At 43.3% G+C, this 13,485-nt stretch overlaps 1 protein-coding gene across 5 annotated transcripts in view; it reads left to right on the top strand.

The window, feature by feature from the left end:
* Nucleotides 1-13,485, top strand: part of SLC24A4 (solute carrier family 24 member 4) — an 89,262-nt gene that overhangs the window by 64,265 nt on the left and 11,512 nt on the right. For all 5 annotated transcript variants that reach the window (XM_033191542.1, XM_033191543.1, XM_033191540.1 and 2 more), the window contains one exon: nt 11,004-11,170. In XM_033191542.1, the coding sequence (XP_033047433.1) occupies nt 11,004-11,170 (167 nt within the window). The remainder of the gene's footprint in view (nt 1-11,003; nt 11,171-13,485) is intronic.

Here is a 13,485-nt window from a genome sequence, read left to right as displayed (position 1 = left end):
GATGGTGCCTCTGTCTCTTAAGTTAAGGATTGCATTCAGTTGCATGTAACAGAAAACTCAAGTGACAGAGCCTTACACTCAAGGATTTTATTTTTTCTCATATAACAAGAAGTCCTGAGAGTAGGGAATCCTGCAGCTCTGTCATCAGTATCCCATTACTGTTGTCCATACTCAGTTGGTGGCTTTTGTCCCTGAGGTTGCCCACTGGCCTCTGCAACTCCAGTGACTCCCTACTCCTGGCAGGGACAAGGAGGACAAAGGGCAGGAGCCTCATACTACTGGGCCTCATTCTCCTTATCCAGAAGAGAATGACTTTCCTGGAAGCTCCACCAAGTAGACTTTAATTTGCATCTCATGGTCCAGAACTGTCCATAGCCACCCCTACCTGCAAGGAAGCCTAGGATATTAAGATTTTTAGCTGGGAACTTACAGTCTCAAGAAAAGAGAGTTCTGTTAGTAAGGAGGAAAGGGCAATGGGTATTAGAGGCAGTGATTCTTGGCAGAATTCTGAAGGTTGACCCTTGTTATATTACACACCCAACCCGGAGCCTATGTAACCCCATAATACCAGGAGGTCTAGAAGTCCTATGTTGGGGTGCCAGTACCTACAATAGTTGCTAGCATGGGGAGTGAACACACTAAATATTATGGCATACATGATTAGCCAAGCTTGACCCTCATACCCACCCAGACATCAAGGAGGGGAGTCCGCCCTGTCTAAACTACATGAATATAATGTGGAATAGAGGGTTGATTCCCTAAAGGAAAATTGGCGTGCTGTTACCATTAAAGGGGAATGGATGCCAGCCAGATGAGAACAATGAATGCCCTCTACAACCTAGAATTGCCCAAAATCTTGAGAGACCAATTCACATTAGCAAAGCTCTCAGTTGGCTGATGTATAGACCTGAAAGTCACTTTATGAAGTTAACAGTAGGTTTTAAGTCTATGTTCTTTTTTCTATATTCTTGATGCTCTGGTATCTGAGGCCTCCCTGCCTGGGGAAAAACCGCCCCTCCCAGGGCCCTTCAGTTCTTGTAGATAGCAATCAGCTGCCTGCTGGGAGCATGACTTTCATGTGCAAAACAATCAATCCAAAGCCCTACTCTGAACTGCCTCCTCCATCTGGCTCTTATACTCTAGGAGGCAACATTCGTCTCTGCCTTAGTCATCCCAGGGCAAGGTACAGACAACCAGGTTCAGCCCCAGAGCTCCCTGAAGTTATTCAGTTCTCTTTTTAAAAATGTTTCATTTCCATAAGTTGTGGGGGAACAGGTGGTATTTGGTTACGTGAGAAAGTTCTTTAGTAGTGATTTGTGAGATTTTGGTGCACCCATCACCCACGCAGTATATACTGAACCCAATTTGTCATCTTTTATCCCTCACCCCTTCCCACCCTTTCCTCCCGAGGCCCCAAAGTCCACTCTATCATTCTTACGCCTTTGGATCCTCATAGCTTAGCTCCCACTTATGAGAACATACGATGTTTGGTTTCCATTCCTGAGTTACTTCACTTAGAATAATAGTCCCCAGTCCCATTCAGGTTGCTGTGAATGCCATTAATTCATTCTTTTTTATGACTGAGTAGTATTCCATCATATATATATATGTATACACATATATACATACATATATGTGTGTGTGTGTGTGTATATACACCACAGTTTCTTTATCTACCCATTAATTGATGAGCATTTGGGCTGGTTCCACATTTTTGCAATTGCAAATTGTGCTGCCATAAACATGTGTATATAAGTAGCTTTTTCATATAATGACTGCTTTTCCTCTGAGTAGATACCCAGGAGTGGGATTGCTGGATGAAATGGTAGATCTACTTTTTGTTCTTTAAGGAATCGCCACACTGTTTTCCATAGTGATTGTCCTAGTTGACATTCCCAGCAGCCTGTAGAAGTTACTCAGTTCTAAGGCTGCATACTCACCCTCCCTTGCCCCGTGGAAGCCACAATAAAGGCTTTTGCCCACGCTTGCCTCTCACTCCTTGTGCCTTCTCACCAGCACTGGTGCTTCCTCATGTGGCCCCATGCGGCACACCCTGCCTCCTGTTTCTAGTTTTTGTGAGTACAAAACCTTTTTTTTTTTCCCATGACCATCATTTCTATACCTCTGTGTCTTACCATACCCGATTAAAACAAATTCTGGCCACACTTAAAAACACGTTAGATGTGGGTTTGGCAAACAGTGTGCATTTGAGCATGAACTTAGGACTTGAGGACTTGAAGGCAGAACCTTCAGGATGTTGCTAGGACTCAGAAATCTGTGTGTGAACAAGCCCCCCAGGTGATGTGGCTGTTCAGTTGTTTTTGAGAACAACTGGTTTAGTCTCAGTCTCTCATTTGGGGGATGAGGAGGCCAAGGCCCAGCCTGGTGGGCAAGTCTGCTCGGGAGACCGAATCCTGGGGCAGGAGGTTGCATGATGAGTTCAGAATTAAATCAAGGAGCGAGATGCTCTTGGCTAGCATGGACTGAAGAGCCTCTCCCTGCTGCCCTGCTGTTTCTGTCTTCATAACTCTATTGCTTAGGACTCTCTGGTTACAAGTATCAAAAATTAGCTAGATCTTGGTTTCAGCAGGAAAGGAGACTTTATGAGAAAGATACAGAGGTGTTTCCTGGAGCCAGGGCAGAGGTGTGGATGAGTCTGAGGACAACTGGAACCAGGAAGTGTGATTGGACAGCCCCTATCTCCCCATGCTCATCTCTGTCCCTCATTCATCTCCTGCCCCTCAGACCTGCTGCCTCTGCCTCTCCTCTCCTGCTTTCACAGTTTTAGCCGCATGCACATGTTGAAATTGGTTCCAATTTCAGCATCCTCAGGGACAGGCTCTGACTGACTCAGTCTGATTAGAACTACCCTTGGGCTAGTCACAGGCAGGAGCAGAAATGTGCCTGGGAGAAAATATCCCCTCATCAGGGGAGCTGGGCTGGTTCTGCCAGAGGTGTCCTGGGATTCTTACTGAATCAGAATTCTTGTACCCAGGCACCTCTGTAGGCACCATCAAAGCCTGGGACAGTTTTCAAGGCTGTCCATGCCTCTTTACCTTGATCGAGTGCAACTGGGTTCTCTAACTTTTCCATTCCATTCATGTTTCCTGGTCATCTGGTCCCTTGGCATAAGTTCAGGAAATATCTAACTTTATCAGCATATTATGTGGGGCTTCTTTGCTGCTAATGAGCTTTCAAATGATGATGATCACATTCATTATGTGGGGTTTTACAAACATGTTATGTTCAGATTATCTTTTCCTGTTTCTGAGGGAGCCCTTGTAGCCTCCCATGCATTTAATCTGTGTTGAGTTCTGCCATGGGTCAGGGGCTGGGCTGGGGGCTCTGCTGTCTTCCACAACCGTGCAAGAATCCAGCAGGCCCCTGCCTGCAAGGGGCTTCCAGTCTAGCTTCAGAACTCATACAAGTGACTTTCTTCCAAGCCAGATATTGAGAGCTTTGGGCTGACAGCTCCATGCCATGTTTGTTTTGTTGTTGTTTTCTTTTGAGACAGAGTCTCACTCTTTCGCCCAGGCTGGAGTGCAATGGTATGATCTCGGCTCACTGCAACCTCCACCTCCTGGGTTCAAGAGATTCTCCTGCCTCAGCCTCCCAAGTAGCTAGGATTACAGGCACCCGCCACCACGCCCAGCTAATTTTTGTGTATATGTATATGTGTGTGTGTGTGTGTGTGTGTGTGTGTATATATATATATATTTTTTTTTTTTGAGATGGAGCTTTGTTCTTGTTGCCCAGGCTGGAGTGCAATGGCGCGATCTCGACTCACCACAACCTCTGCCTCCTAGGTTCAAGCGATTCTCCTGCCTCAGCCTTCCTAAGTAGCTGGGATTATAGGCATGCGCCACCAAGCCCAGCTAATTTTGTATTTTTAGTAGAGATGGGGTTTCTCCCTGTGGGTAAGGCTGGTCTCAAACTCCCGACCTCAGGTGATCCGCCCACCTCGGCCTTCCAAAGTGTTGGGATTATAGGCGTGAGCCACCACACCTGGCCTACATATATATATATATATATATATATATATATATATATATATTTTAGTAGAGACGGGTTTTCACCAGTTGGCCAGGCTGGTCTCAAACTCCTGACCTCAAGTGATCCACCTGCCTCGGCCTCCCAAAGCACTAGGATTACAGGTGTGAGCCACTGCACCCAGCCTATATCTGAAACTGTGTCTGTATTGACATATGGCCCTGATAGTAATGGTAAGATGTGCCATTTACTGAGACTCTTCTGTGAACTCCTATTGACAAATAGTATCATATTCCCAAGTCCCCAGTGTACTGTTGTCACCCCCATTTTACAGTAAGGAAATGAGTTTCATGGGGACTGCTGGCCCAATGACCCACAGCTGATGAGCTAGTCAACTGGATTTGAACCAAATCAGATGCCAGAGCTTTACCATTGCTTGCCTTGTCTTCGGCCTTTGAGCACTGGGCTTCAAAATGCAGAACAATTAGGTAACATGGCAGTAAACAAAACACCCAATTATGCAGAGCAGGCTGTTAGAATACCACCTCCTGCTAATTGTATGGTCCACACTGGTGCAGAAGGCACCAGGAGCTGTTACCAGCTATGTTTGCAACCCAGCCGGGAGAGGTAGAGATGGCAGATTCAAGCAGTAAGGCTATGGGGCAACTTGGGTAGAGTTTCAATAATTCATAAATTCTTAAAAAGCAAAGCATTTACAGAAGGGAGAGATCACCATGGGCTGGCAGGGTTAACGGCTTTTCAGAAGAGTCAGAACATTGGGGAGGCTGAAGAGAGACCAAATGGATGGAAGGCTGAGGGTTGAGAGGATTGCACAGCACTAGCAATGGAACAGGGACCAGCATGAGCACAATGGAAGGTTTCCACACTATGACCATGACCTAGAGGAATATTTTATACACGTACCTGGAAATATAAAAAGGAAACCAGTTTCCTGGAATAATATTGAACTCTCACTATGTACAGGAACTCTATTTTCTCCTTTTTTCAAAAAAAGAAAATGCTGGTTGCCCTTCACTAAATTGATTTCACCATTCTCTCCTGGATCTCATCCAACAGTTGAAAAACACAGCAATAGAATAGGTCGGTTGAAACATTGTTTCTTAGGGAACAATGGTGGGCCATGACACCCGCCACTTGGGTGGGGCCAGACGGGGGTGGATGTTGAAACCAATGCAAAACCCATACCAGGCAAGAAAAAGACAAACACCTGGTGCAATTTGGTGTCTGGGAACATGAGAGCATTATCCTTCTGCTGTGGAATTTGTATATACCCTCAAAGACGTTCCTGGACATTGAAGTGTCCAGGGTTACAATTCCCTAAAGTGAATTCTTCCTCTACATACGGAGTTTTCGGTCAATTCTAGAAATGCCCTAGGCCTTCCTCAGCAAACTAGATGAGTTGGGATGTGGACTCACAGGAGAAGAGCCTGGAATTTTGGACAAACCAATCAAGGCAGGAAAACTTTTGGCCATTTGTACAGGGACTACAAGCTATAGAAAGGTGTATATAGAGAAAGATCTAGAAAGAGATTGATAGATTTGCTGATTTCAAGTTAACCATATTCTCTTGGCTAATTATTATAAGCAGCTGATTTTTTTTTTTTTTTAGTAAAGTACTTTCAATGATTTAGGAAGATTCTAGCACAAATATTACAGAGCAAACACAGCTAGTGCCAGTCTACTTTGCAAATTTTTAAATTGAGATATAATGTATATGCCATAAAATTCACCCTGAGAAACTGTAATTCGTGGTTTTTGCTATATTCACAGAGCTGCACAGCCATCACCAATATATAATTCTAGAATATTTTTATTGTCCCACTTTCATAGTCCCACGAGCATGATTGTCTATTCCTCTTCTCTTCCATCCCCTGGCAACCACTAATCTACTTTCCATCTCTATGAATTTCCTATTCTTGACATTTTATATAAATGGAATCTATCAATATATGGCCTTTTGTGTCTGACTTCTTTCACTTTGTGTAGTGTTTACAAGATTTGTCCATGTGGTACCATGTATCAGTACTGTGTTCCTTTTTATGGCTGAATAATATTCCTTTGTATTTATATACCACATTTTGTTTATCCGTTCATCACTTGGTTAATATTTGGGTTGTTTTTGTTTTTTGCTATTATAAATAATACTGCTGTGAACATTTGAGTAAAAGTTTTTGTGTGGACATATGTTTTCATTCCTTTTGGGTAGAACTAGGAGTAGAATTTCTGGGTCAAACTCTTTGAGAAACTGTCAGACTGTTTTCCAAAGCAGCTGAACCATTTTACATTCCTATCAGCAATGTATGAAGGTCCCTATTTTCCCACACCCTCACCAATACTTGTTATTTATCTTTTTTATTCTAGTAATACTTGTGGCTGTGAAATCATCTTGAGTTACATTTTCCTAATGACCATTTTCTTTGGAGAACTGCGCATTCACTTTGCCTTTTTTAAGAAAATTGGGTTTTTTAAATTGTTGAGTAGTAAGAGTTTTTAGATAATATTTTGGATGTATTTTGGACAATAGACCCTTATCAGATATATTATTTGCAAAATATTTTTTTCCGTTCAATAGGTAGTATTTTCACAGTCTATCTTTTCCCTTTTTTTCATTGTTGTTGTTGTTGTTTTGCTTTTCCAGACAAGACCTCACTCTGTTGCCCAGTGCAATGGCAATCACAGCTCACTGCAGCCTCTAACTCCCAGGCTAGAGCAATCCTCCCACCTCAGCCTCCCAAGTAACTGAGACTAAAAGGCCATCAAGCCCCGCTAGTTTTTGTATTTGTGTAGAGATGAGGGCTCACTATGTTGCCCAGGCTGGTCTTGAACTCCTGACCTCAACCAGTCCTCTTGCCTTGGCCTCCCAAAGTACAGGATTATGGGCATGAGCCACTGTGCCCAGCCTTTCTTCTTCCCTCATTCCTTCCTTCCTTCCTTCCTTCCTTCCTTCCTTCCTTCTTTCCTTCCTTCTTTCCTTTCTTTCTTTCTTTTTTTTTTTTTTTGACACAGTCTTGCTCTGTCTCCCGGGCTGGAGTGCAGTGGTGTGATCTCAGCTCACTGCAACCTCTGCCTTCTGGGTTCAAGTGATCATCCTGCTTCAGCCTCCCAAGTAGCTGGGATTACAGGCATGCAACACCACACCCGCTAATTTTTGTATTTTTAGTAGAGACGGGGTTTCACCATGTTGGCCAGGCTGGTCTTGAACTCCCAACCTCAGGTGATCTGCCCATCTTGGCCTTCCAAAGTGCTGAGATTACAGACATGAGCCACTATGCCCAGCCCCAGCCTCACTTTCTTAATAGTATTCTACGAATCACAAAAGTTTTTAATTTTGATAAAATATAATTTACTTATTCTTTTGTTGCTTGTGATTTTGGTGTCATTTAATCATTGCCCAATCCAAGGCCATAAAGAGTTATGCTCATGTTGTTTTATAGTTGTCGCTCTTATATTTAGGTCTTAATCATTTTTTATTTAATTTTTGTGTATGGTATAAGATAAAGCACTAGTTTCATTCTTTTGCCTGTGGGTATCCAGCTGTCTCTGCATCATTTGTTGAAAAGATTATTGTTTTCCTATTGAATTGTCTTGATACTCTTGTCAAATATCAAGATATTAAATGCCTGGGTTTATTTCTGGATTCAAAATTTTATTCCATTCTTATGCCAGTAAATGTCGAGTCCATAAATAAACACTTAAATATCTGGGTTTATTTCTGGACTCAGAATTTTATTTCATTCTTCCAGTAGCAGTCTCTCCTGATTACTGTAGCTTTCTACTAAGTTTTAAAATCACAGTGTGTAAATTTCCCAGCTTTGTTTTTTTTCTTCAAGATTGTTTTGGCTATTTGGGGTTCCTTATATTTTCATATCAATTTTAGGCTCAGCTTGTCAATTTCTGGTCAGCTACCTGGGATTTTGATAGGGACTGCATTGAATGTATACATCAGTTTGGGGAATATTACCGTCTTTACCATTTTAAGCCTTCCAATTCATAAACAGAATTTCTTCTCATTTATTTAGGTCTTCTTTAATTTCTTCCAGTGATGTTTGGTAGTTTTCAGCATACAAATCCTCTACTACTTTTGTTGCATAAGCATTAGGTCTTTAAAATTTTTGATGGCATTGTACATGGAATTGTTTTCTTAATTTTATTTTTGGATTGTTAATGTATAAAAACACACCTGAATTTTGTATATTTATTATGTATCTTACAAATTGGCTGAACTTGTTTATTAGTTCTAATAGTTTTTTACGGGTTCCTTAGAGTTTTCTGTATGCAAGATCATGTCATCTACAAATAGGGATAGTTTTACTTCTTCCTTTCCAATCTGAATCACTTTTACTTATTTTTCTTGCCTAATTTTCTTGGCTATAATCTCTAGTTCAGTGTTGAAGGAGTAAGAGCAGATATCTTCATCTTGTTCCTGATTTTGCAGTGAGGTGGGGAGGGGAGGGTTGTAATAGCTTTCAATCTTAATTGTTAAGTAAAATTTTAAATTGCTGTTTCAATCTTGTTTTAAATCTCTTTAGATTTTCTATTCCTTTCTGAGTCAGTGTTGGTAGTTTGTACCTTTGTAGAATTTTGTCTGTTAGAATTGTTCGCAGTATTCCCTAATAGTTTGTTTTATTTCTGTAATGTTCATAGTGATGTCCCTGTTTTGTTTCTGATTTTGGTAATGTGAGTCTTCTCTCTTTTTTTCTTGGTCAGTGTAGCTAAAGGTTTGTCAATTGTATTGATCTTTTCAAAGAGGCAGCTTTCAATTTCTTTGATTCTTTGTATTGTTTTTTATTTTCTATTTCATTTATTTTCACTCTAACCTTGATTTTCTGTTCTTTCCCTCTGCTTTCTTTGGACCTCATTTTCTGCTCTTCTTTTATTTTTCTTAAGGAGAAAGGTTTGGTCATTGATTTGAGATCTTTCCCTTTTTTAATATAGGTATTTTACAGCTACACATTCCTCTCTAAGTACTGTTTTCACTATATCCCATAAGTTTTAGTATGTTACATTTTTTTGATTCATCTCAAAGTATTTTCTAATTTTTTGTGCTTTCTTCTTTGACCCTTTATTTAGGAGTATGTTATTTCATTTCCTATGTATTAGTGAATTTTCCAGTTTTCCTTCTGTTATTGGTTTCTAATTCTGTTCCATTGTGGTTGGAGAACAGGAGATTGTCTCTTGTTCTAGGGTTTGTGGTGGTTACTCTTTATTATTATTGCTTATTTAGTGACTTTTCCAAACTAATTGTGCAAAATTCATATTCTTTGTTGTGTGTGGCCACTGAAGTCTCTGCTAGGTTAGCCTAGAGGTCAGCTAATGATTAGACAGAGCCTTCCCTAGGTTCCTGGATCCAGTCATTCTCCCAGTCTTTGCCAGGGGACTCTGTGTGTTTTGGGGCATGCCTCCAACACTCGGGCGGGTAGTTCACAACTCTGCAGTAGCCTTTCCTTCTTATTTGCACAGAGCCTCAGTTAGGCAGAGGTGAAAGCTTACAGCAGTCTCGAGTCTTTCCTGAGCATGTGAAGAACCCTGGGCACAGCTCATGGTCTGTTAGATTCCCAGAGATATCTAGGAGCTTTTCAAAGCCCACTGTGGATGTCTCATTCCCCAGCTTTTTCTTTTATGCTTTTTGGTTAACCTGTTACTTGTCCCAGCTGTCATCTGCCACTTCCAACAACATGATTTAATAATTGCCTCTAATTGTTTTCGACAAACACATCCAAGAAAAAAGCTATTCACACTGGGTAAGCTCAGATTCTGGTAAAATAAAGGCAGCCTTGAAAGTGGAGTCTTCTAGGAAACCATCAGACAGGTCAAATAATAACAATTCTATGGGAATGAACTTGGAGGTCCTCCAACCTTGTTCTGCCTCCTCTGTTGGCTGCTAGCCTGCTGTTTTTCAATGTGGTTGCGTGCTGCTAGATTTCAAGGCTACTCCAGACCTGGCAAGAAGGAGTAAAAATAGGGAAAGTTAAAACTCCACAGAGTTCACTGTTCTTACTTACTGTCCAACTGATTTTTTTTTAAATAGACATTCCCTGGATTGCTGCAAACCTTAGGTTAATTCCAGAGCTCTGAAAAAGTTGATTCTGACAATTTTTTGCTGTTGTTCTCAAGGCTTCTATAAAAAATAAAAATTGCAGAAGTCCTTCCTCCACCATTTCATTGACGAGCAGGCCAGTTTTTAACCTGCATGTGCACACCTATATTCAGTGGCTTATTAAGGAAACTATGCTTACACTCAATGGCTTATAAGGCCTCTTTTCCTCCATTGAATTGTTTCTGGATTCCCTTGGTAGGGGCCAGTGAGATGTGTCGACTGCCAGCCAGGGCACACTTTTAGTCTTGCACCCGTTTTGACTACATGACCTTGGGACAAAGGAGCTGAGATTTCCGAAGCACCTGCTGTGTGCCAGACCCCGTGTGCTGGGTATTTTACATACACTCTGTCACATCATTCTTGCAACAACCAAGAGATAACTTTCTCATTTAACAGATGAAGAAACCAATAAGATGCAAAGCACTTAGCACTAGTGCCCGTAGCACATGGCAAATGCTGAATGTGTTGATTATTGCTGCCCTGTTGTTGTTACGTGTAAGCTATAACTGTCAGATTAAGTAGAGTTGCGATTCTCAAGGTCCTTTGGCCTCCAGTCCAGGGCTGTCTGATTCCAAAGCCCAACCATAACTTACATCCCCATTCCAGCTCCTCTGGGTGAGTCTGTTCCCACTCTGGGCCTCACTTTCCTTATCCTGTCAAATGAAGGATTTCGAATGACTTAAGTTATTCAAGCAACAAACACTTACTAAATTGTCTTGCCACTTCCAGGGTGACATTATAGAGTTCTGTGATTCTGCAAGGTTAGTTGCCTAGAGTCACATCGGTGGCATTCTCTTATTTAGCTTGAAGACTAAACCAGCAGGTAGACTGGCAGGTGTGTTACCCAGTGTGTTTCTCTCCCCCTCTTTTCTCACTCTGCCCCTTCCCCCTGCAGAGGCCAGAGGGGACAAGGTCAAGTGGGTGTTCACCTGGCCCCTCATCTTCCTCCTGTGCGTCACCATTCCCAACTGCAGCAAGCCCCGCTGGGAGAAGTTCTTCATGGTCACCTTCATCACCGCCACGCTGTGGATTGCTGTGTTCTCCTATATCATGGTGTGGCTGGTAAGTGGAGGGAGCAGGGGGTGGACAGTGTGCACAGCCAGGGAGAGGTGGGGAGCTGAGTTCAAGGCTAACCACAGGTACTGCTATGCCACCTTTGGGCAAGTCACTGGTCTCACTGACCACAGCATATTTCTCAGTAGAAAAGGGTTTGAATGAAGTGCATGACTCTCAGCCAGGTACCCGGGATGCAGACACACACAGCACAGTGCCTGCCTTTGAGTGTGAGGGAAGGAGACCAACCTTCACACAGGCAGCCTAAATCACAGTGCTAATTTAGGCAGCCTAAATCACTCTGGTGTTATAGGCAGAGCAATATGACAGGTGGATGATCACCAAGTCCTCTTGGTTTCCAGGGTCCTGAGGGAATGTGAAGGAAGGAGACTGGAGTCAAGGGAGATGAGGCTGAACACAAGGCAGCTTGTTCCATGCTCCTGCCCAGGAATGCTCCTCTCTGCACTGATGTGCTGGATGCTGGTTTAAGTACTTCACATAAACTCTTCCTTATCCTCATAACAACCCCAAGGGATGGGTGTTATTATCCCCATCTAACAAATGGGGAAATCGAGGCATGGAGAAATTGAGTAATTTCCCCAAGGTTACACAGTTAGTGAGTGCTAGAGTTAGGATTAGGACCCAGGTATTGATCTCCTAAGCCCATGATCTCAGCTACTACCGTAAGCTGCCTCTCAGTTTGCTACTGGACTTTTCACATTTCATTGGATGGGAGTTTTACAGGCAGAGAGACATTGGTGTAGCTCCTCATAAGCGCCTATGGTCACACAGGACAGGTCCCCATATAAACCTTTCATCAGCTGGGCTGGGCTGGGTCAGGCCACACAGGAGTCTCCTTCCCCACTTTCTGTGTACCACCTAATGGGGTCCCCGCTTCTCCTCCTTATTCCGAGGAGCAAAGAGAGGGGAAGCAGTTCCAGCATGGCTGCAGTTCCATTGATTGTGAAACTCCCTCTCAGCCCCTTACACCCTAGTAATTAGCATCAGGTCCCTTTGTTCTCCTTCTAATGCCTGACACCAGCAGCAGAGAAGGCAAGTGATCTTGATGTGAGAGACAGCAGGGCCAGTAAATGTTCCATGCTGGCCAAGGAGCCACCTTTCCCTTAACTCCAGAGAAACCGTGTCATTTAGTGGGGAACAAAGGATCCTGGATCACATGAGAACAGCGCTGAATCCTAGTCCTACCTCTTGCAAACCACGGAAGCTGGCGACTCCCTCTATGAAGTGGGGGTGATCATCGTTCTCACAAGGCCATTGGGAGAATGAAAAGACAGCCCAGCACTTTCTAGACATTCGGCCAAATCCTGTCTCTTCCCTCCCCGCAACCCAATCACACCTTCACCCATCCCTCCCAGAGCATTACTGGGATTCTGAACAGTGTATGGGAGCCATTTTGCCTGTGCTTTCCTGAAATCCCACCCTTTGGCCGCCTCCCTCATCTCAGATGCTTCCTCAGGCTGATCAGAGACCTGCCCCAGCCTCTGTGAGTGTCCTTACACCTACTCATGCAGCAGCCCTCCTGTCCCTGTGGCAGAGCCTCCCCAAGACACCAGCTGGGGGAAGGCACTGCCCCCAGCCTGCTCCCTTTCTCCCTTTCTCCTGGTACCTGCTTAGAGTTCTGTATCCCAAAGGAAAGCCCAGGATGGACTCTGATTGTGTTTTAGTCAATGAAACAAGTCATGTAACTCAGGAGGGGCAGAACAACTCCAAGCCTTCAGGACCCCAGCATCTGCCCCAGCCCCAGACACACACACTTGGAACACCTTGGCCTTGGTTCAGCTGAGTACGGGACGTGGGAACACTTGAATATTCAAGTCCCTCAGGACCTCATTCATGTCCCTCCTGACCACTCCCTTTCATATACTACTCCCAGCCCAGAACAGTTTGGTTAGACCGTGTTGGAAGCATCCAGTAGTTAGCCATTTATTGAAACCAACAGCCAATTAGGTAACAGTCGGATGATCATGAGCATCACTGAATAATACACAGTTTGGCCACTAAGCAGTGCGATTTCTTATAGTGCCTTTCTTGTGTTGAATTAGTGTTGCGTACACTATACCCAATTTCAACCTAATCTTACTTCATCTTGTTCAGGTATTGTGATTTGAGTTTGCAGCATGGCTGATTGCTCATAACAGTAAATATTAGCCATTTTCACCATGAGATGCAGCAATGCTGTTTCCATGCTTCCGTGATGAAGATTAAAGTCTCCATAACCCACTCCATATGGGAGATGAGGAAGAAGAGTTGGAATTAGTTACTATCTAAACTCCCTAGAGGCTGGGTGTGGTGGCTTACACACC

The sequence above is a fragment of the Trachypithecus francoisi genome, unplaced genomic scaffold (genome assembly GCF_009764315.1).
Source record: "Trachypithecus francoisi isolate TF-2019V2 unplaced genomic scaffold, Tfra_2.0 Lachesis_group3, whole genome shotgun sequence".
NCBI lineage: Eukaryota > Metazoa > Chordata > Mammalia > Primates > Cercopithecidae > Trachypithecus > Trachypithecus francoisi.
This window is presented reverse-complemented; position numbering and strand designations above follow the sequence as displayed.